The sequence below is a fragment of the Corythoichthys intestinalis genome, chromosome 1 (genome assembly GCF_030265065.1).
Source record: "Corythoichthys intestinalis isolate RoL2023-P3 chromosome 1, ASM3026506v1, whole genome shotgun sequence".
In the NCBI taxonomy this organism is placed as follows: Eukaryota; Metazoa; Chordata; class Actinopteri; order Syngnathiformes; family Syngnathidae; genus Corythoichthys; species Corythoichthys intestinalis.
In genome coordinates, this window is record NC_080395.1 from 40685207 (window position 1) to 40708958 (window position 23752).

The 23752-nt window shown below is 39.8% G+C and overlaps 2 protein-coding genes across 4 annotated transcripts in view; both read left to right on the forward strand.

The window, feature by feature from the left end:
- Positions 1 to 81: 81 nt before the first annotated feature.
- Positions 82 to 18469, forward strand: cenpn (centromere protein N). Its single transcript, XM_057843559.1, has 10 exons — positions 82 to 378; positions 3625 to 3670; positions 3751 to 3810; positions 4050 to 4123; positions 4390 to 4563; positions 4679 to 4780; positions 12779 to 12833; positions 12946 to 13055; positions 13239 to 13362; positions 18270 to 18469. Exons 1-10 carry the CDS (start codon positions 208 to 210, stop codon positions 18401 to 18403), a joined length of 1050 nt encoding a protein of 349 aa, XP_057699542.1. The 5' UTR covers positions 82 to 207; the 3' UTR covers positions 18404 to 18469.
- A 2656-nt stretch (positions 18470 to 21125) lies between these two features.
- Positions 21126 to 23752, forward strand: part of LOC130916817 (protein phosphatase 1 regulatory subunit 3E) — a 63795-nt gene continuing 61168 nt past the window's right edge. For 2 of the 3 annotated variants that reach the window (XR_009063345.1, XR_009063346.1), the window contains exon 1: positions 21175 to 21471. The gene's annotated coding sequence lies outside the window, so the exon portion shown is untranslated. Of the gene's footprint in view, positions 21151 to 21174; positions 21472 to 23752 lie in introns of those variants that run through there. The other variant, XR_009063344.1, reaches the window with a different exon arrangement.

Here is a 23752-nt window from a genome sequence, read left to right on the forward strand (position 1 = left end):
AATCCAACAGAGGGCACTGTATTCAATGCTGGATGTAATTTTTGCCATGATCTGATTGGTCAATTTTTGATGTTTCTTTTCGAAGGCGGTTTATTTGTTTGAGAAGGCATAACGCTGAATTCATGTGGCAAAATTTAATTTAGCATTGTAATGGACTTTAATTTCTTTAGACAGTTGCGCTAGGAGTCGAATACTGTTTGATGAGCAATGAGAGACCAGGTGGAATGTTTGTTGCGTCGGCTCGTTCGACGAATACCGACTGAAGTTCTAAAAGTGACGCTGGAGAAGTGGGGCCGCCTGACGGTGGCTCAACAACAAAACATCGACTTTAAGCAGACAAAATGGGCGTTGGCAGACGAATTTATCGCCCTAAGTGAGGTACACGCTGTTGTGAAATTAACGTAGTTGTGACTGTATGTATTATTCTTATTTAGGAAAATACTTGTGGAAGCTGGTTGTCAACAAACGTATTTAAGACTGCTATGTTTCTTTTTTCCCCATATATATATATAAACAAAGTAATTTTAAGATAAAGTATAATCATATTTGTAAAATGATAATTGTTTAATAACTCATCACATTTATTAAAGATAAACGTCTGTCATAAATTGTTACTAAAGAGTTAGGTTTGAAGCAGTCCTGGAACTTTTATGACACAGTGTCATATGTATTTTTTTTTTTTTTTTTTTTAATGTTTGCAATATGTTAGTAATTATTTGAGATAACAGAATTATGAATTGGAATACACATTTGTAAAAATCACAACTCAATTATGAAACAATTATTCATGATACAAGTGCTTGGTTGGCCAGATTAAAAATAACAATAATAATAATAGTAAGTAGCCTGCATGTGGCAATACTTTACCCGCCCTACCAGTTTTGCTCCTGATCCCATAACAAATAGACTGTTATTTCCTTGTGGGTAAAAGATGGACTCATACGGTATATATCAACTTGTATTGTGCTTTGGGTTGGACGATAGCCATTTTTTGAAACCGATATCGATAACTTCCTGCTTCTCAAGGCCCATACCGATGCGATAACCGATAACATATATAATTTTGTTGTATTAGGGTTGTAACGGTGCATGTATTTGTATTGAACCGTTTCGGTCAAGGGTGCTCTGTTCAGAACGCAGGCGTACCGAACGAGTTTCTGACGTAATGTAAAGTGCTGTCAAATTTAGCGCTTTAACGGGCGGTAATTACTTTTTTTAATTAATCACGTTAAAATATTTGACGAATTTAACGCAAGCGCAGAATGCCCGCTCATGCATCCCATAATCCCACTGTTAAGTCCCATGGACAGCTCACTAAGGGCGTAGCATAAAACGAGCCACACACACAAGTTGCAAGTGGACACAAATTTATTCACACAAGTCGAACTCGCAATGAACAAAATGCGGAAGAAGCTGGCTTCAGCGTAAGCCCAGGCCAAAACAACAAACAAAATGAAACTACACTTAAACCCCACCCGCTAAGTAAACCCTGATCGTTAAAAAGGAAATAACAAAAAGACAACTTCCTACACTAAACAAAACAGGAGAAAACGAGTTGAACTAAATCGGCAGTTTATGTCTACTGCTGCGGTGCTCTTATTTACAGTGGTGAACAAAAACGATCCAATAACGAATGAACACAAAAAACCTCACCAAAAAAGCGGGAGTGTAACAAAGTAGCGATCAAATGCACAGGAGAATGAATGGCGAGCAAACAGCTGGCGAGGAGAGGAGGTACGCGGCACGTATGCTGCAAATACGAACTCTCAGAGTGTTGACAGCGGCTAGTTTTTGAAGTTGGAACCCTTCTTCGGGTGGCCCATCAGCAGAGACGACGTCGTCTGCCCGTCCGGCGTCAATCAAAGTACGTCACGTTGAGAGGCGAGGCAGCCAGCTGGCGGACGCGACGATCAGCTGACTGACAGTCTCAAAAAAGATAACAAACGGCCAGGGGCCGTCGCACCACTCAGAAGTGCAGTGAGCAGCGTGGGTAATGGTTAAATGTAAAACATGGAAGAAAAGCAGGTTGGCTCCCTGGGTGGGGAATTCAAATTAAAAAAAGAATATAGATGGAACACCTCTCAGAAAATGTAAATAAGTTGGTTTGCCTCAGTGACTGGCTCGAGGATGAATAGAGAAGAGGGCCACATTTATGTGTACACTACACACACTTTGCACACATTCTAAATAATACTGTTTCTGTTGCTGTTCTAAGGCTCTGTTGTGTGTGTGTTTTTGCAGAGAAAAAGAAAATGTCTTCAACAGAAAGAATGTTAATGTTAATGCCATCTTGTGGATTTATTGTTATAATCAACAAATACAGTACTTATCTACAGTATGTTGAATGTATATATCCGTCTTGTCTTATCTTTCCATTCCAAAAATAATTTACAGAAAAATATGGCATATTTTAGAGATGGTTTAAATTTCAGTTAATTACGCTTAATTAATTTTTAAGCTGTGATTAACTCAATTAAAAATTTTAATCGTTCTACAGCCCTAATAACCCTTACTTTTCGAGGCTGTGGTCATAAAGTTAATATGAGAAATTTGAAATTGTTCAGTGTTGCAACTGTTCAATTTTGCACATCAGATTTTTTTTTTTTTTAAAGAAAAAAGTCTGAGCCAATGTTATTTTTATTTGGTTTTTCAACATATCGATATTTCAGAATATTGTATTTTCTATTTTTGAGCAGAATTCTAGCTTTGTATAGGCTAATGTTCCTATTGTTGAAAGCACGAAAGTGTGTCATGAACAACGAGCGCATTTACATTTTGCAATTTGTTTTCTTACTGTACCGAAAATGAACCGAACCGTGACGTCAAAACCGAGGTACGTACCGAACCGAGATTTTTGTGTACCGTTACACCCCTAATATGTATATTGTGAATGTATAATCACCTGAGTTTTTGAACACCTGTAGGTCAAAAATACTAGTGCTGGATTTAGCATGGATTTGCCTTTGACCTAACCAGAATTTTCATGATGACATGAACATTATTATAATGAACAAAACAAAGACAAGAACAGTTTTAACTTCAAATAAAGTGCCCATATTTATTTTTTCAAATAAATATAATTTGAGTCAGTCACAATCAATCAGTCAATATCATTGACAATGTATTCCCCTGAACAATGAGCACTGAACTGAAACAAACATAAACCCAACAGGTATTGTGCTTTGTCAGCAGATAAAACATTTGGCGGAACAGAAGAGGAGACTTTGTTGGCTTGGTCCATCAAAAAACTTTCATAACCTGCAGCAAGCCTTTCAATAATCAACGGCCTCTCAAGAACTTTCAAACACAACACTGTAAAATGCAAACATTTGCTAATTGCCATAGTAGTCTATCACTTAGTGATACTTAGTGATGGAAAAATATGGCCTCTACAACAGTAACAAAACTTTGCATACTGGCAAAACAGGAGTGGAAACAAACGCACACATCCCAATTTACCGACACAGTGCTAAAAATATTATATATTATCGGGCCTATTTCTAATGTTATCGGATTTATTGGGATGACGTCATAATTCCTTTTATTGGACCGATAATTATCGTGCACCTCTAATTGTGCTGTAGGTCACTTTCAATGTAACTTTTTTTTTCTCGCTCCTTGCAGGAAAACGGATGGACTATTCGTCAAATAGCAGAGTTGGAAATGATATGTAAGTCATCATCATTTACGGTCTTTGCTCTTAATTTTAGTGCTACATTTCTCGTAATAAATTGTGTATTTCTCTCTCAGATGTTATTGACAATCCAGACCAGGGCATGTGGCATGCGTTCCAACTCGTGGATCCTGACAGTAAGAGTGTTATTTGGTACTAAAGACTTTGTAGGTTCTCTGGATTTATAGTTTAAGTTACTTTTGCTGTCTATAAACCTCGATTGACCAGGTAGTGTTTATATTTTTTTAACTTTTTAAAAGGTTTTTAAATGGCATTCATTCGCAATTCAAGCATAAATCAGATACATGAAGTTGTCCTATGAAATAATAGTTGTCTTATTCGATGCTGATCTATATTGTCTCCTCACTATTTCCAGCTGATGCTTCAAGTGTTGGATTGATACAGTTCAAAGAAAAGTTCAAATCCAACCTCAGCTATCTCGTAAGACATGTAAGTTATATACTTGACATATGTCATTGATTTCTGAAGTGTTTTGGCAATTTGAAATTTTTGGAAGAGGGGGCGAAGTAGGTGCTTAATAATAACATTCCAACACAGCATGAATAAACATTGAAATCAAAAATCATTTTTTCTGATCACAAGAAATCCAAAACTTGGCGTTTAAGAAAGCATAAAAAAATCCTACTGATTTTCTGACGTCCATGTTCACTAATTACTTTCTGTTTTACCCATAATCTTCTCATTTGACATCCAAGGTTTCTATCAAGATGAAGAAGAACACTGATGAGGCAATATGGATCCGCATTGCATGGGGCGATAGCTATTCTCGACCGAACAACATGATACCAACATATGTTGTTCACTATCTCCAAACCCCTTATGTGTTTGTGACAAGAATGACATCCAAGCAAAAGCCCCTCTTGTCCCAGGTTGAGAAAATGAGTCAAAAATTACTTCAACCTATGCAACAACATACTGTAACCTCACTGACATTGCATGTTCACGGTTACTTTACTGTATCTAAAATCTAACCTTGTCTTTCAGGCCTTGATTATAGCAACCCGACATCAGGGTATTAAAGATGCTAAACTCAGTGGCCGAAAACTCTCAGCAATTCGCGACCTCCTGATGCAGCAGTATGATCAGGTGAGCCCATTGAGTGCAAGCACTTTGAAACATTTTCAGCCTTAGACATTGTTACCAACCATCAAGTAATAACATTAAAGCGCATACAACAGGATAAAAAAAAGTCTTAGATAGCATTGTTATGTGAATTAGAATCATATTTTGAGAGGATTCGACAATATACAACAATTTGGTAAAGTGCAGATTAGGCCTGTCCCGATAACAAATATTAGTGTGCGATAATTATTCTCATAAATTATTGCGATATGCGATATTATTGCGCCCCCTTAATTTTTTTTTTAACCAATTTACAATAACACAGTGAGAATACAGTATACATTAATAGATAAATTCAAAAATACTTTTTAAGAAATCACAACTAAAAACAATAGACCATGCCTCTTAAGTAAAAAAAAAAAAAAAAAACAATATTGATACCGCACAGCACCACAGAATAAATAAAATGTGTTTAAAAAAAAACAAAAAAAAAAGAGAAAAAAAATTGCACTTAATAACTTAAGCATTTAGGCAAATGAAAAGTTTTCCCTGTCATAGCTTCTGCAGTGGTGTTCCATAGGGATGCAACGATACAGTTAAGTCACGGTTCGGTACGATTTTTGATACGGGGGTCACGATTTTCGATCCGATTCAATAAATTTAATGCTCTGTAAAAAAAAAAAAAAAAAAAAAATTATATTTTTTGTTTCTTTTTTTTTTTTTTTTTGGCTAGCGAGCAAAAATTAATTTGCCATCATATAAACATGCATTTTATTGCATAATATTTACTGTATGTGCTTACTTCTTACTGATCTGAAAAATGTTTGTACAAAAGTGCTGAGAACAATCTTTACTGTTTGTAAAGTGAGGCAAGGCACACTGTTGATTGCTACAGCTTTCTTAGCAGCTAGGTTTACTACATGAGCAAGACATCCTATTTGTGGTCCGAATCCATCTGTGTCACGTACTGAATTAACAATATTTGCAACATTATCTGTAGTCACTGGTATGGAATGATTTGGCCTTCTTTACTTCCATTCAGTCATGACAGTTTAGAATTCATCGATGTAGTATATTGACTACGTAACCCATAATCACTCTGTGCTCACGTAGCCAATGGCATGGGACGTAGCACATCTAGTGTGCCATTTCATGATATCTAGTGTGTGCGCTAGTGACGGGATCTGTCGTTCACTTGAGCAAACGAATCCATTCCGGTTCGTTCAGTAAAAAGATTCGTTCAAACAAATCGTTCAACGAATCGTTCGCCCCCCTCATATCCCTCCCCGCCCAAATGAATCGTTCGGTCAGTGAACGGGAAGTGATGTTGCCGAACGAATCACCAAAGACCGCTTCGCAGTATAACTGAACGGGAAGTGACATTGCTTGGTAGTGACGGGATCTGTCGTTCACTTGAGTAAACGAATCCATTCCGGTTCGTTCAGTAAAAAGATTCGTTCAAACAAATCGTTCAACGAATCGTTCGCCCCCCTCATCTCCCTCCCCGCCCAAACGAATCGTTCGGTTACTGAACGGGAAGTGACGTTGCCGAACGAATCACCAAAGACCGCTTCGCAGTATAACTGAACGGGAAGTGACATTCTTGGTCCCTCCCTCTCTTGCACACAGGCACCACTCGTCGTAGTTTCAGAAATGAGTGACAGGCGGTATCATTCTGCTTTCACAGACAGCCTCGTCTCCCTCCTGCTGCTGCAAAAGCGAGGGAGAACTTTCGCGTCGTCTGTCCTAGTTCTATGGGCTCAAAGTCATGCCTCGTGCTTGCATTTCGATTTAGGACACGGTTAAACATTTTCCTTTTGTGGGGGGAGTGGGGGTTTGGGGTCGGGGGCACACGGACTTTTTTTAGCATGATCTTGATCACATATGCTACCAGCCAACGCAGCATGCTTGCTGTCACGAAAATAAAAATAAATCGAAAGTTTAATTTCTAAATATGGAACGACCAACACATCATATTTACCTCTCGCTCTGTTGTATTTTTGTTTTTATGCTCATCACTATTATTTTAGGTCACTATTGTTAAAACTGAAGTGTAAATAGCTAGTTGTCAAATGTGCTGCTCTGAAATAAAAACAATACTACATTTTGATATTCGACAGTTTAATTGCAAATCAGTATTAAGATGATCGTATTGAATTTTTGCACTGGTATTAACAAATAAAATAATCCGGTCAGCTCCCCTGTCGCCCCCTCATCTCAGATCGTCAAATGCTGACGAGAAATAATTGTTTGCTCTTTACGATGTTGCCTTTCTACTCTCATTAGTCTGTTAAGAAACATGTAGACATATTGCGACATCTCCCGTGTCCGCGTGCGTTGTTTTTGAGTAGCACATGATGGACGGATGGACATAATTTGTGAAATCAACACCCGACACGCTGACACGAAAAAAATAAAATAAAACAGTTGTAAAAAATTGACATGTATATACAGTTTCATTGCAAATCAGTATTATGGTGATAATACTAAATATTTTTTCTGTGCGCGTATGAGGTAAATAACGCTGCCATGAAGCCTCCATATAGTGACAGTTCTCTGCCCCCTTCACTGCCGTGAGTGCCGTCACGCGAACGCAGCTCACTTTTGCTTGCCTCGTAGCTACCCGTGTTTTTTTATTTATTTATTTTTAGCTACCCGTGTTTTAACTACTGCAAATTTGATAGTATGTTGTCAGTCATAGGTAGTCCCGAGTCTGTTGAGAAAAGTAGTACACTAAACCATGCTCGCTAGATTTGTGTGGTGTTTTATCTGTTTGAGCAGCATTTGATAGGCTCCACGTTAACAAATATGTGACAAAGTCATTTCCTTTCATTTTATGACTCGTTCACCGCATAGTCATTACTGGAAAGTCAAGTTAGCAACAAGCTAGGTCAGGCACCGGAGGACCGAATCACGGAACGGGAAGTGACAAAACTCAGTCTTTCCCCCCTGCCTGCACGCTGGCTGCTTATTGGCCACACGTGGAAATGAGTGACAGACGCCTTGATTCTGTTTCCGCTCCCTCCCCTGCCCGCGATGAGGCTGGCGTCTGATTGGTCGTGTGCGATGTCAGAAGACGCTGCCGCTTGCTCAACGCCCTCCCACGCAGCGAACAAGCGCCACCAACTTCATAGAACGAATCAGTGCAGATGGTGATTAGTTCGGTCTCGTTCACCCAAACAATTCGTTCAAAAAGACCGAATCGTTCGCGACCGATACAACACTATTGCTTGGTCCCTCCCTCTCTTGCACACATTGACCACTCGTCGTAGTTTCAGAAATGAGTGACAGGCGATATCATTCTGCTTTCACAAACAGCCTCGTCTCCCTCCCGCTGCTGCAAAAGCGAGGGAGAACTTCCGCGTCGTCTGTCCTAGTTCAATGGGATTAAAGTCATGGCTCGTGCTTGCATTTCGATTTAGGACACGGTTAAACATTTTCCTTTTGTGGGGAGAGTGGGGGTTTGGGGTCGGGGGCGCATGGACTTTCTTTAGCATGATCTTGATCACGTATACAATGCTGCTGCTACCAGCCAACGCGGCATGCTTGCTGTTACGAAAATAAAAATAAATCGAAAGTTTAACGACCAACCAACACATCATATTTACCTCTCGCTCTGTTGTATTTTAGTTTTTATGCTCATCACTATTATTTTTGGTCACTATTGTTAAAACTAAAGTGTAAATAGCTAGTTGTCAAATGTTGCTGCTCTGAAATAAAAATACTACATTTTGATATTTGACAGTTTAATTGCAAATCAGTATTAAGATGATCGTATTGAATTTTTGCACTGGTATTAACAAATAAAATAATCCGGTCAGCTCCCCTGTCGTCCCCTCATCTCAGATCGTCAAATGCTGACGAGAAATAATTGTTTGCTCTTTACGAAGTTGCCTTTCTACTCTCATTAGTCTGTCAAGAAAAATGTAAACATATTGCGACATCTCCCGTGTCCGCGTGCGTTGTTTTTGGGCGCTTGAGTAGCACATGATGGACGGATAGACATAATTTGTCAAACCAGCTAACACCCGACACGCTCTGACACGAAAGAAAATAAAACAGTCGGAAAAAATTGACATGTATATACAGTTTCATTGCAAATCAGTATTATGGTGCTCATACTAAATATTTTTTCTGTGCACATATGAGGTAAATATCGCTGCCATGAAGCCTCCATACAATGACAGTTTTCTCCCCCCGCACTGCCGTCACGCGACCGCAGCTCAGCTTTTGCTTGCCTCGTAGCTACCCACGAAAGTCTTTTAAACTACTGTAAATTTGATAGTATGTCATTATATGTAGTCCCGAGTCTGTTGAGAAAAGTAGTACACTAAACCATGCTCGCTAGGTTTGTGTGGTGTTTTTCTCTGTTTGAGCAGCATTTGATAGGCTCCACATTAACAAATATGTGACAAAGTCATTTCCTTTCATTTTTTGACTCGTTCACCGCATTACTGCAAAGTCAAGTTAGCAGCAAGCTAGGTCAGGAACCGCAGCCTCCGGAGGACCGAGTCACTGAACGGGAAGTGACATAACTCAGTCTTGCCCTCCTGCCTGCACGCTGGCTGCTTATTGGCTACACGTGGAAGTGAGTGACAGACGCCCTGATTCTGTTTCCGCTCCCTCCCCTGCCCGCGATGAGGCTGGCGTCTGATTGGTCGTGTGCGATGTCAGAAGACGCTGCCGCTTGCTCAACGCCCTCCCATGCAGCGAACAAGCACCAACCTCATAGAACGAATCAGTGCAGATGGTGATTAGTTCGGTCTCGTTCACCCAAACAATTCGTTCAAAAAGAACGAATCGTTCGCGACCGATACAACACTAGTGTGCGCGCATTAAAACAGTTAACAAGCGCCGCTGAAGTCACGTCTGCTCATTACGACACAACACCAGCATATGACACAGCGCTCTTAATTTCATTCAGCTGTTTATTGTCAAAGCGAGGTTGTTCGTAGCAGCCTAGTCGGTAACATTGTTTTGGCGGACTTCGTTGTAAATATCCGGCGTTGTGCCGAAAAACAGTCACCCGCGTGAAATGTCACTCCTGACGGGAGCGCCCACACGTCAACGACACCGGCGCGCTGTAGATGGTCCACAGTCACTCCGGAGCACTGATGCGGCCGGTATACGTTGAACAACAGGATATAATGGGAACGATTGGCTCCGGCGCTAGTTTTTGCCGGATTTGGAACGAAGATGCATTTTGCGCAGTTGGTAACGAGGAATCCGAACTTTTAACAGCACGTCTGCCGCACGCGCGCACGCACGTGCACGCGAGGCGATAAATCGCAGCGGAAAAATTACCGCCTTCATTTTTATATATCGCGCGATAAATGGAATTATTGCATATTGCGACAGGCTTAGTGCAGATGCTGAGAAATTAGTCTTTTAATCCGCCGTTTAGCCACGCCTACCATTATAGGGCTCTAGCGTCCCCAACAGGAGGATGACGTCGGCAGGGTCATGGTTTCATCTGATTTAGAATTCAGCCCATTGAAGTGGAATTATTCAGAACGAGGAAAATGCAACAAAGAGAGCCGCAAAATGTCATTGCTTCAATCTCTCCAATATTTCTACAGGATATTTTTTTTGAAGGACACTTTTTATTGAAGTATTTTTCCCCAATTGCTAAATAAATGGTATGGTCATGACAAATAACAGTCTTGTGCTAACTGGAATGTGAAATAATAAAAATGCATTATTCAGTACGACACGGCAAAATTACTCCATAATGGTCAAAACTGACGATTCATCTTTACTGTTGCACCTCCCGAGCGATATTTTATGCCACCGTGGTTAGTCAGGCTTTTGTCATTTTCCTGCTCCAGCTTAGTCACAACGACCCATCCATAAAAATATTCAAGTAAATATTAAAGAAAATATTGTAGTGTAGCAAGCAGCATCTTTATCGCAATATCAATCCAGGGATCAGTTCAGTTGCAAACAAAACATCAACTAAATTGCAATGTAGAACAAAAGTAAAATGTAGCCCTAGCCCACTATATATGTGCAATCAACTTAGAAATGCAATCAGTAACCACCACATAACAATAAAAAATAATGAATTAAAATGAAGTGCAGTTGCATTTTAGCAGCCATAACAATCTGTTTCAACATGAGGAAATATCAGTTTTTTGCCATCGAGAGAGCAGAGAGATAGTAGAGGTTAGATCGGGCCTAAAAAATCCAGCCCGAGCCGACACGGGGCTGGTATTGAAGCCCGGCCCGGCCCGAGCCCGATCAATTAACTAGATTTGCAGGCCCAGCCCGAAAAACCCGAATTATTATTATTATTTATTTATTTTTTATTTATTTTTTTTTTTTTTTGCTTGCTTGCAGCAGCAGCAATTTATTTTCATTTCTTCGAGTTGGCAGAAAAAACGCAGGTTTTCTTAATGTTTAAATAGTCTACATATTTTTATGATCATTATAAAAGCATTTACACAACGAAATAACACTGGGAAAGTTTAATACTAAAAAAAACAACATACGGTTTTGCAGACACACAGAGGAGAAGATTCAAAAGGATCACATTACTGTTGCCTTTGTGTGCATAAATAAAAGTCGTTCGTAACGAATTCTCAGTTGGCAGAAAATAAAACGCAAGTTTTCTTAATGTTTAAATAGTCTACATATTTTTCTGATCATTATAAAAGTATTTACACAACGAAATAACGCTGGGAAAGTTTAATATAAAAAAAAAAACATGCGGGTTTGCAGACACACAGTGGAGAAGATTCAAAAGGATCACATTTGTGTTGCCTTTGTGTGCATAAATAAAAGTGTCTTTCGTAACGAATCGCAAGCGCCACAGAGGGAGGAGAAGAACAAAAAGCGGGTGGCGCCACTGCGTTCATGTGCGTGCAAATGCACAATACAGAGAGCCTGCTCTCGGTTTTATCCCTTTTTTTTAATATATATATAATATATATATATATAATATATATATATATATATTTATTAGTCCGGCGCGGCGTCCCGACCCGAACGTGAATTCTTAACATTTTGGGCCCGACCCGTTTGGGTTCAGGCACAAGATCTAACCTCTAAAAGATAGGGCATAACATAACAATGGCTGAAGCGGAGAAAGAGGGAGCGAGAAAGATTATTGATGCACCTAAGACATTGAAAGCAGACATCTGGAGACATTTGGCTTCTACGAGGTTGGTGGGAAACTTGACCAGAGTTGTGCAATGTGTAAAAAATGAACATGAGAAACATGACAATAATAATACAAATGGGGAAACCAAATCTGTTGCATCACCGGAATTGCGCAGGGAAGATTTTTGAACGTACTTATATATTTTAAAATGCGCTGAATCGATTCGGCTTGTTGCCCGCATCGATTATTGTTTACATCACTAGTAATAAGCCGAGTATAGAGGGGGGTGTGCAAACAAGCCGACGATCATCGGCCAAGTGGCATTCTCGGTGGACAATCAGCCACAAAATGCAAGCCACCACCGTATTAAAATGTGTGCCATGATCCCAGTATTTGACATAATACAAAATACGATGTTTACTCACTTTCTCGTAAGTCTAATGGTCCCACAATAGTAGGGCTTGTTTTGGCCAATATCCGCGGTGAACGGGAACCTTTTAAAACCCAAAAACGCTCACACGCTTCTCCCTGGTGGAGCAACAATTTTCTGCAGCCGTTTGGCTGGCGTGATGCGAAAAATAAACAGATTAATCGCAAAATAAGCTGAATCCGCAGTCCATCTGCATGCTGTAAAGCAATGCTGTATTGTGAGATACTGACCCGGGTGACATCACATTCGCATTCATCCTAAACCCGAGACTGAAGCCAGAAGTCACTCATTTTCATGGCGCGGGATTCAAAAATTGAATATATAAAACGATCGCTTCCACACACATCCAAGCGGTCCATTTCATTCAGGAGCATTAAACACCGCGTGAAATATGAAATTAACATGCCTTTTGGTGTCATACGCACTTTGTGTACTGTATTGTATGGACTGTGCCTCACCAAAATTGCTAATACTGTGATTCTTTGTTCAGGTTTTCCCTGCCAAGTATCCCATCCCTCTTCAAGAAAGGAGTCAAATAGCCTTACGTGTGTACATTGATGTGATCTTCATTGTTTGTAGTCCCATATTAACATTTGTGTGGCTTTTTTTTTTTTTTTTAAATACAATTCTTAATCACTGTCATCTGTCATTTTACAGACCCCCACTTACATCGAGAACATGCAAAAGTTGAAGAAAATCGACATCAGTTGGCCTACGAAGCGTTTGGTGGTGGCAAGTTACCGCAGCTACAGTCTGTGGTTTACAAGGTGGTTTATGTTTTGCTTATGTTTTGAAGTACAGAAGAGCCTTTGGGATATGGGTAGAGTTCGGTCTGTGGCCTTGTTTGTATCAAAACACTTCTCACTATTGAAATGAAGGGAAATACATTAAATCAGTATCCATAAAATGTTGATGGACATAAATTGTGATGCATATCAACTTGTCATCAGCTGGACACAAAGTTCAAGGACCCAACCAACCAGGCGATGATGGAACGAGAGAAGCCGTTCAAGTGTGTCGTCACATTTGCGAGCACCAACCTACTAGAGTCACTGCGGCACTGCGCTTCTTCAGGTAACCGCAGTCTGTTAGCTACATTTAGAAATATTTTGGCCTGTTTTCGATATAGCCAATCACTTCATGTTAATGCCACTTAATAACTTTTCAACCTTCATTAAACGTATTCTTAACTTTTGTGATTAAACATCGAGTTACAAGTAGCTGAATGACACCATTGTCACGGCCCTAGGGTGACTGTATCACTGACACTAAAGAACTATAAGGAGAATGGTGGGAACCCTGCCACACAAAAAAATTTAAATGTTCTGCTTGCTTTGTGGCAGGGTTCACCGAATCTGAACCTCGATGCCATCTGTCCTAACGTGTTTTCTACGTCTCTCTCCCCTAAAACACCTGAATCAAATGATTATGTCATCAGCAACATCTCCAGAAGCCTGATAATGATCCTGATTATTTGATTCAGGTGTGTTGGAGGAGGGAGACATGGAAAACACGACAGGAAAAGTGGCTCCAAGGTCCTGATTTAGTAAACCCTGCTATATGGCATACCCCTTTCCGTATTTGTTACATTGTCATATGATATTGTTTAGCCACAATTAGATTCATTACCTCATCTTATGCACAACACTGGAAACACGGATGTAGTTCGTCCGCTTTGGTCCACTGGCGTCGCCAAAATCACAGAAAACTGAAAGTTATTAAGTGTTGCTTTAAATGGACGACAGCTGACAACTACCATCACATAAAAGGCCTCAGGTCACATTGGTGGTAAGATTTCCCTGACATTCATTCAAATTAATTTCGATGCCATATTTGTGGGTGTGGGGGGGGTATGGTGGTGCATGTGTGTGTGTATATACTATATGTGTGTGTGTGTGTGTGTGTGTATATATATATATATATGTACATATTAGGGCTGTCAAAATTATTGCGTTAACGGGCGTTAATTAATTTTTTAAAATTAATCACGTTAAAATATTTGACGCAATTAACGCAGATGCCCCGCTCAGACAGATTTAAATGACGGTACAGTGAAACGCTCACTTGTTAATTGTGTTTTATGGAGTTTTGCCGCCCTCTGCTGGCGCTTGGGTGCGACTGATTTTATAGGCTTCAGCTCCCATGAGCATTGTGTAAGTAATTATTGACATCAACAATGGCGGGCTACTAGTTTATTTTTTGATTGAAAATTTTACAAATTTCCTTAAAATGAAAACATTAAGAGGGGTTTTAATATAAAATTTCTATAAATTGTACTAACAATTTTCTTTTAAGAACTACAGGTCTTTCTATCCATGGATCGCTTTAACAGAATGTTAATAATGTTAATGTCATCTTGTTGATTTATTGTTATAATAAACAAATACTGAACTTACAGTATGTACCGTATGTTGAATGTCTATCCATCTTGTGTCTTATCTTTCCATTCCAACAATAATTTACAGAAAAATATGGCATATTTTATAGATGGTTTGAATTGCGATTAATTACGATTAATGAATTTTTAAGCTGTAATTAATTCGATAAAAATTTTTAATCGTTTGACAGCCCTAATATATATATATGTGTGTATGTGTGTGTGTATATATATATATATTAGGGCTGTCAAAATGATCGCGTTAACGCGCGGTAATTAATGTCTTTAATTAATCACGTTAAAATATTTGACGCAATTAACGCACATGCCCTGCTCAAACAGATCAAAATGACAGTGTCATGTCCATTTGTTACTTGTGTTTTTTTGTGTTTTGTCGCCCTCTGCTGGCGCTTGGGTGCAACTGATTTTATGGCACCATCCATGAGCATTGTGTAATTATTGACATCAACAATGGCGACCTACTAGTTTTATTTTTTGTTTGAAATTTTTACAAATTTTATTAAAACGAAAACATTAAGAGGGGTTTTAATACACAATTTCTATAACTCTTCTATAAGTCTTGTACTAACATTTATCTTTGAAGAACTACAAGTCTTTCTATCCATTGATCGCTTTAACAGAATGTTAATAATGTTAGTGCCATCTTGTTGATTTATTGTTATAATAAATACAGTACTTATGTACAGTATGTTGAATGTATATATCCATCTTGTGTCTTATCTTTCCATTCCAACAATAATTTACAGAAAAATATGGCATATTTTATTAGTGCTGTCAAGCGATTAAAATTTTTGAACGCGATTAATCGCACAAATGTCATAGTTAACTCGCGATTAATCGCACATTGATCACAACTTTTTATCTATTATAAATGTTCCTTGAATTATTTTAATACTCTTATCAACATGGAAAAGTGGATAGGCGTGCTTTGTGCATTTTTTTTTTTTTTTTTTTTTTTTGAAAACAATATGTAGTGTTATATTTCGCAGTACCATTCTCACTTTGAGCAGTCATTCACATTTCAAGCAATATCTCACACAAGTTCAGACACGTACCTGTAATAATATAAAGAAGCTCTTCAGTGTTTTTAGTCACATAGAGCTCGCTCACTCACATACACACACACACAGATAGCCCACACTGGTATCAGTAGTTACAGTAGTATATGGGGAGAGAGGAGGGATATATCTCTGTGTCTCTCTCTCTCACACACACACACACACACATTAACATTACTGTTCTGAAACATATCTACTTTGATTATTAAATTAACAGATAGGCACATGACATGGACAAACTATGAGTTACCTGCACTGCTCCAACACAGCTTTGAGCTTCCTCATTTTCTCCAGCTTGGTAGCTGTTGGCATGGCGACATTGGTTGGGTGGAGGGCCAGCGCATCTCTCAGATGTCCCGTATTCTGCTTTACGTGCTTGATCATTTCAAGGGTACTATTCCATCTAGTTGACACTTCCTGTGTGAGCGACTCTTTCTTCTGATGGTGTGCAATCTGTTGCTGCTCTAGCTCCACGGCATTTGCTGGGCTGTGTTTGAAATGTCCAACTTTTCGGCATTTTGTCAATGCGCTCTCAAAGGGGCTGTTGTGTAAAGCAACCGTGACTGCTCGGTGCACACTGTGTGCGATGCACGGCAAGTGTTCAAGAGGAAGTTGTCTGGCCGCAGCAATCAAGTTGCCTGCATTATCAGTGGTCAGTGAGACCACTTTGTGTTCAATATTCCAGTCTTTGGCTACTTGCATGAAATGCGCTGCAACAATGTTGCTGAAGTGCCTCTCTTCGGTCTTCATAACAGTCAAAGCACGCGACTGAAGTTCCCACAGTGGGTCGAAATAATGTACTGTGACCCAGTGGTAGTTATCATTACTGAGGGACGTCCAGTAATCTCCAGTGAGCGCGACTGTGTTTGTCTGCTCCAACGCGTGCTGTACCTTGGACTTCTCTGTGAACTTTCCGTTCAGAATTGTTTTCGTTTCCATTTCGTTTCACTCAAACAGCCTACTCTTTCACAGCAAGTGAGCAGGCAAGATCAAGCACATGCGCGGGGCGTGCCTATTGTTTTGTTTCCGGGTTACAACTTTTTTTCTCACTTTGCAACCAGTGGCCACAGTTGATATAAACTACAGGTCCACTTGGTAACAATGAATGTTAGTCTCGCGATAAAAAAAATAAACGCTGTTAAAATTTATTTTCGTTATGTGTTAATAACGCGCTATTTGTGACAGCAATATATTTTATATATGCTTTGAATTGCAATTAATTACGATTAATTAATTTTTAAACTGTGATTAACTCGATTAAAAATTTTAATCGTTTGACAGCCCTAATATATATATTAATGGTAGTTGAATTTGTCCCATTGGGTTAGGCCAGTGGTTCTTAACTGGGGTTTGATTGACCCCAGGGGTTCAGTGATTAAGTGTTCGGTGAAGGTTGAGAAACCAGAGCCCTATTTTCTACGCTGAGTAAATCTAGGCAAAGTGGCATTTTAGACCAGGTTTTGGACTGATTTGCCCTCAACTTACAGGCTTTATTACATTTCTTTCAACTTCTAGCCCGCTAACTAATGGGAGGAGAAATCAGTTTGCTCGTTGGAAGGTTGACTTGCTCTTGGTATGAGGAAGTATCACAGAGTGAATTGCGTAGATCAAGGGTGCCTAAGTCCGGTCCTCGAGAGCCCTTATCCAGCTTGTTTTCCATTTCTCCCTCCTCCAACACATCTGAATCAAATAATCAGGATTGTTCTTAGGCACCTGCAGAGCTTGCTGATGAGCTGACCGTTTGATTCAGTCGTGTTAAAGGAGGGAGACATGGAAAACAAGCTGGATATGGGCTCTCGAGGACCAGACTTGGGCACCACTGGTGTAGATAATTTAAAAAAAAAAAAAAAAAGAAACATTTTACATCATGAAAATAGTATATGATGCAAGGATGCGACAATAAAATTAAAATGTAGACATGAAAACAAAAAACGTTACAGCATGAGATGAGCTTCATTTTATTTACCAACATGAAAATCAACAGCAAAAGGAAAAATCAAAATTATTTGTAGTAAATGTGAAATCTGGAAGAAATTCGAACTGGAATTCACTTAGATTTTATAGCTTGCTAGGTTTTGAATTCGTAAAAAAAATGCCTTTATTATGAAATTCTGAAGGGTTCGGCAAATGCACCTGTGAAACTCGTGGGGTTCGGTACTTTTAGCAGGGTTAAGAACCACTTGGTTTGGCGCATTACCTCTACTGCCCCCTAGAGTGAAGGAGGACTAACTAAAGAATCTGTGAGCAAAATCATCTTTGCATGTGACTGAAACAAGTTTTCCACTTATTCCACTCACCCAAAAAATCTTTCACATGAATATAGCATATTTAATTTATGGAGCAGTTGATATAAAAATAGCAAGTAAATTGTTTCTGTTGATCCACAAGAGGGCGCATATACACAAACTACAGTATCTGGAGGAGCATTGGCAGTGGGACGCTATTCTGAGTTTATTCAATAGCATCTCATTTATTTAATTTCATTTTTTATCAATATGCGTGATATGTATTTTTCCACTTAACAGGAATTGCTTCAACTCCTGTAACACCTCTGCTTTCGTCCATCCCCCGAAAAGGAAGAAATTATTTCGTCATTACAGACCGTGTCCAAGCACCTTCCACAAAAATGAATCAGCCAACAAATCCATCCGTTTCTTAATTTTATACCGTTTCCACTCAAATGGATGTTTATATTAGTTTTTTAAGCTTTTTTGTGTGTGTGTGTGTGTGCGTTTTTTTTTTTTTTTTTTTTTTTTTTTTAATTTGGATGTAAAAATGCTGTTTCACTGTGCTGTTTTATACCTATTAAAATGTGTTCTTACAATGGAAATTTTTCATATTGCATAACTTATTTTCGTTTGTTTGTTACTTCCGCCAGTAGGTGAAACCTACGGAAGCGGAGGTTATGTGTTTGGTTCTGTTTATCTGATTGTTTGTTAGTGTTGCACCGATACCATTTTTTGGCCCTGATACCTGGCTGTGCAGTATCGGCCGATACCATACCGATACCACCCCGTTATATATATATATATATTTTAGTTTTTTTTTGTTTGTTTGTTTTCCCCAAAGAGCTACATAATTGGATGTGAAATCATTGCTATCAAGGCTTTGTCAGGCTGTTGCTTACCTTTGCAAAATAGGAAAAAGACAAAGTATAATACTAGCCCAACAGTAAGAAAGTAAAAATCATAATAATAAACTCTGAATGAACTGAGTAAACTTTTTTAAACCTCTCAAAGGCCAAACAGTGCGACCTTCATGAAATTATTGTCACATTCTGCTGCTGGTTAGATTGTGTTTTGTTGTTGGGCTGTTAGTGGGGGTGTTCCTGACGTCGCACCTGAATCCAATGCAGGCTCATCAACGCAGCATTTAAGCACGGGTGATCTCAGAGAAGGCTGCCGAGATATTTGCCTTGCTGATCGCCATTTGACATTTCGCACTATAGTCTCGCTACATTTGCTTGTTACGCCCCTGCATTGGTTTTTTTCTGTTAGTGTGCTGCACTCGTTTGTAACCTCTACCCTGTGCAGGTATTTGTGTGTTTTTATTTTGGCTTTTTGGCTCGCTGCCTTTCGTCTTAGTCAACCTTCGAGTTTGTAGTATTGCGCTCCGTCGACCTGCTGTCACGGACTCCTTTTGTTATTTCTACTGTCCCGCGATCGCGTGTTATTTTTTGTTTGCAATCATTAAACCCTTGTACGTATCCCCCGCTTGTTGTCTGCTTCGAGGCTTGTTCCCGCATTTGCGGACGCTAACAATTATAAGTAATAATAATTGACCACAGCATCCCGTCTCTCTATTAGCCTCCTTTTTTCGGGAGGGGGGAGTCCCTTATTTCTACTTCTGAAAGGTGGCAACCCTACTTTGGAAACAGTTCCCAAATTACTGCGGCATTTCTTTCGGTAAAACACAAAAGTAAAGTAGACGTAGTGAACTGACCAGAGATTGTTGCTCCGGTCCAGCGCCCTTCCTCTGGATAGCAGTCCTGCTCTTGCAGGCTCAAACTCGTTGTGTTCGTTCACGTTTCGTTGTCAAATGTTTTATCAGGTTCCAGGTATTGAAACTGGCCGATTTAACTCCACATCTCGAAACTTTCAGGCCGCAAACCTTGCATGCAGCCATTGATTCTAATCGACGGGATTTCTATTTTGAAATATTTCCCGACCGCCGCCATTTCTCCTGGTTTATTTTTCCTTCATATGAAAAAGAGGCCTTGTCATTGGTTAGGAGTGGCTATTGGCCCGTTCTAATTGGTCTGGAGCAGGCCAATAGCGATAGCTGCTTGGTGTTCACGTGTCATCACAACACAGAGACAGAGTATAGTGAGCGCCAGGAGAAAAAAAAGGCTGTGGTCAAATGTTATAATAATGGACCGGTAAATGGTATCGGCGCCGTCTTTGTTGGTACTTGCCGATACAGATACCACCATTTTGGTCCGGATCGGTGCCCCCTGCCGATACTAGTATCGGTATTGGTGCATCTTTAATTTTTGTTCTCAAGATAAAATAAGGACAAAGAAACTGGTTATCAATTTTGCAGGATGTGTTTGTAATATGAAAGTAAAGAGATCATTAGAAAATCAAATATAATTAAATTTGAGGTCAAAGGTCACAGAGCATAAATGAATTTGACTGCAAGGTGGAGGTTAGCACTCAGTTGTGTACTTTGTTTGCTTTACCTAGTTTGGGACTAACTACAGCGCCATTATAAAAAAAAAACTAGTATGGAAATGTTAATTTAGTAAACATTTTTTTCATGCTAAAGATTAGAATTTTAAAAAATAGCATAATTGAAAAGTTTTTTTCCTTAAAAAAAACTTTCTATGAAAGTCTCTTAAAGCGTTTTGGAAAACGAAATATTCTTTGAACATTTAGAACAACTTAAATAAACTTTGCAGCCAGCTAAGTTTGAAATACGATTTTAACATAACTGCTTTCAAGCACAATTACGTGATTTGTCAGGGTTATGAGAATTTGGAAAAAAAAAAAAGTAATAAAAAAAGGAAAATCCGATATTTGACATCAGTTGATGATTATGTAGAAATTTTTTTTAAAAATATCCGTTTTTTTGTGATGTTTCTTAGTTGGTGTGACATTATAAATTCGGTGTGCTTCTTGCCAATGACAATACACAAATAAAATTTGGATAATTTATGTAAATGTGAAACGTTTCACCTGGCGTGGCAGCAAATAATCTTCATAAGAATAATTCCTCCCTTTACCAGTCCAGTCTTTCTTTTTTTTCTCAAAAATCTAATCCTTTATGTCATTTTTGAAATGTAATATGTACTGTCGTTATTATGTATTATTTTGGAAACCGGAAATCTTGAGTTTTCTACCGGTAGTAGCTAGACGTAACCCACAGAGCGAGTGAGCGTCACATTGTCGTCTCTTCATTGGCCAGGTAGGCTGTCAGTCAAAGACCGGGGATGTTTTGTCACGGCCCATTCTATCGTAGCTTTGACACTGGATTGACTATCAACACAGAAACATGGCTGCCTCTTCGGAGAGCCACACTGCGTTAAAGGGAGACAACGCGCCCAAAGACAAGCATGGCCGTCACGAAGAGTCCGTGTCGCAGCCTCGAGAGATTATTAAACCGTCCATCCGGGACCTGACCAAAGAAGTAAGGACGAACATCCTGTGCACCGTGAAAGGATGTGGCAAGATTCTTCCCAACACACCTGCATTGAACATGCATCTTGTAAAGTCTCACAGAGTGAAGGTAAAATGGCTTAGATATAACTCGCATGTCCTCAAGGTGTCACGGTGAACTGATAACCCGAGCTAACAAGGCATGCTATCAAAAAATATTGCAAAATACGCAAGTCATCCATACGAATTTAACCGTGTGGCGAACATGTGATGATGCTTATAATAGATGACGCGCTGCCGTTTTGTAGACGTAGCGAGAAGTTCTTACGTGCTCAACGACTCAAGTGACTAAACTTGTGTATCAACAATTCTGTTGTTGGGAATGCTGATAATTGTTCAACGAAATACTAGTGGGTTTGGTTCGTGTATTGTCCTTCCATTGATCTTTTGCCTCAATTCTCGTTACTCAAAGGCGTTATTCATGACGAACCAGTGTGGTTAGTCATTCGTAGGAGGCAGTAATTCACTGTCTCTCCAGAGTGACTGAATGAGGCTCTTACCATGCAAAGGATGCCTGTTGTTCTGGAACAGGCCAAAGATCTTATTTCGAAGTTTTTAACTCGCCGGCTACCTCAGACATCCAATCCATTTGGATTATCCAATCCACTGTTCAAATGGATGGGGCGTCTGTCGTCATTGGTAGTAAAATATGATCATTACCTGCAAACCCTCCCAGTTCATATCGTTTGGATGTCTTTTATCGTCATTGACCGTGAATGTGTTCAAGGTTCCTTCCATCCATCCATCCATCCATTATCTTCCGCTTAGTCCGGTGTCGGGTCGCGGGGGCAGCAGTTTTAGCAGGGAAGCCCAGACTTCCCTCTCCCCAGCCACTTCAGCCAGCTCCTCCGGCGGGATTCCAAGGCGTTCCCAGGCCAGCCGAGCGACATAGTCTCTCCAGCGTGTCCTGGGTCGAACCCGGGGCCTCCCGCCGGTGGGACATGCCCGGAACACATCTCCAGGGAGGCGTCCAGGAGGCATCCGAACCAGATGCCCGAGCCTCCTCAACTGGCTCCTCTCAACGCGGAGGAGTAGCGGCTCGACACCAACCCCTTCCCGGATGACCGAGCTTCTCACCCTACAGTGGGGGGAACAAGTATTTGATACCCCGCCGATTTTGCTGGTTTTCCCAGTTGCAAGCCATGTAGAGGTCTGTAATTTGTATCATAAGTCCTCTTCAACTGTGAGGGACGGAATCTAATACAAAAATCCAGAAAATCACATTGTATAATTTTAAAATAATAAATTTGTATTTAACTGCATGAAATAAGTATTTGATACATTACCAACTAGTAAATATTTCGGCTCTTAGTTCTTTTTTAAAGTGATCCTCTGATTTAAATACATGTAGGCTCTAATAAGCCACAATTGTTCTCTTGTACTAAAATATGTTGTTAGAAACACATAAAATGTTAAATCAATGGCAATATTTTATAAAATTTAGTCCATATTTTGACCGTTAGTTGGCGCCATGGTTTGCGGGCTCGCAGTGATGACGTAATTGGTATCTTTCCGAATGTATAGCGTGTTCAACAATTGCTTATTGCTGCCTAAACTCGCGAAGTAAAATGCCACGATGTGCTGCTTTTGGATGCAATTTCCAGTCAAATGGAAAAAAGGGGAGTGAAGTGAGTGGTCAAGGTGGAATTATTATTTTTAGTGAATAAATGTGCATAAGAGGAAGCTTCTCCCCCTTTTTGGTCCCTGTATGCATGTATCCTACCCACCACGCGTTACAACTGGCGCCCGAACATTTTTCCTGGATCCTCAGTCAAGTAAGGGTCCCATCGCGTCTGCAATAATGGTTTTGGATCTGTCCATTTATTTTTATCCGTCGGTCAGCTGCTTTTCGGATCAGTCTATTTTGTGGAATCGACGGCCTAATCGCGGCTGCGATATTGTCATGGGATCGGTCTAATTCCTGGATCTTCGAGTGAGTAAAAAACACGGATTTGGATTAGTATTGCTATCTTTTTTGTTGACTATTCTTCGTGAGAGTTTTCCCCAAATCATACTAAATAATTAAAGCACCATGGCACGCTACAGTGACGACAGTGACACTGACGTGGACCTTACAACAATGTTGGAGTTCGTCAAGGAATGCGTGTTTGCGTACTGCTGAGCTCCCGAGTGAAGAGTGGTCAAGGTGGAAATATTATTTTATGTGAATAAATGTGCCTAAGTGGAAGTTTCTCCCCTTTCTGGTACTTTTATACACGTTTCCTAGCTCCCACGCGTTACAATGTACAAGACCTGGATTACACAAGGTGTGCTCTTTGGCCTGTACTGTATGTAAAGCACATGACAGCTCTGGATGCTAACAATCTACATAATTATATTGGGAAAACGTT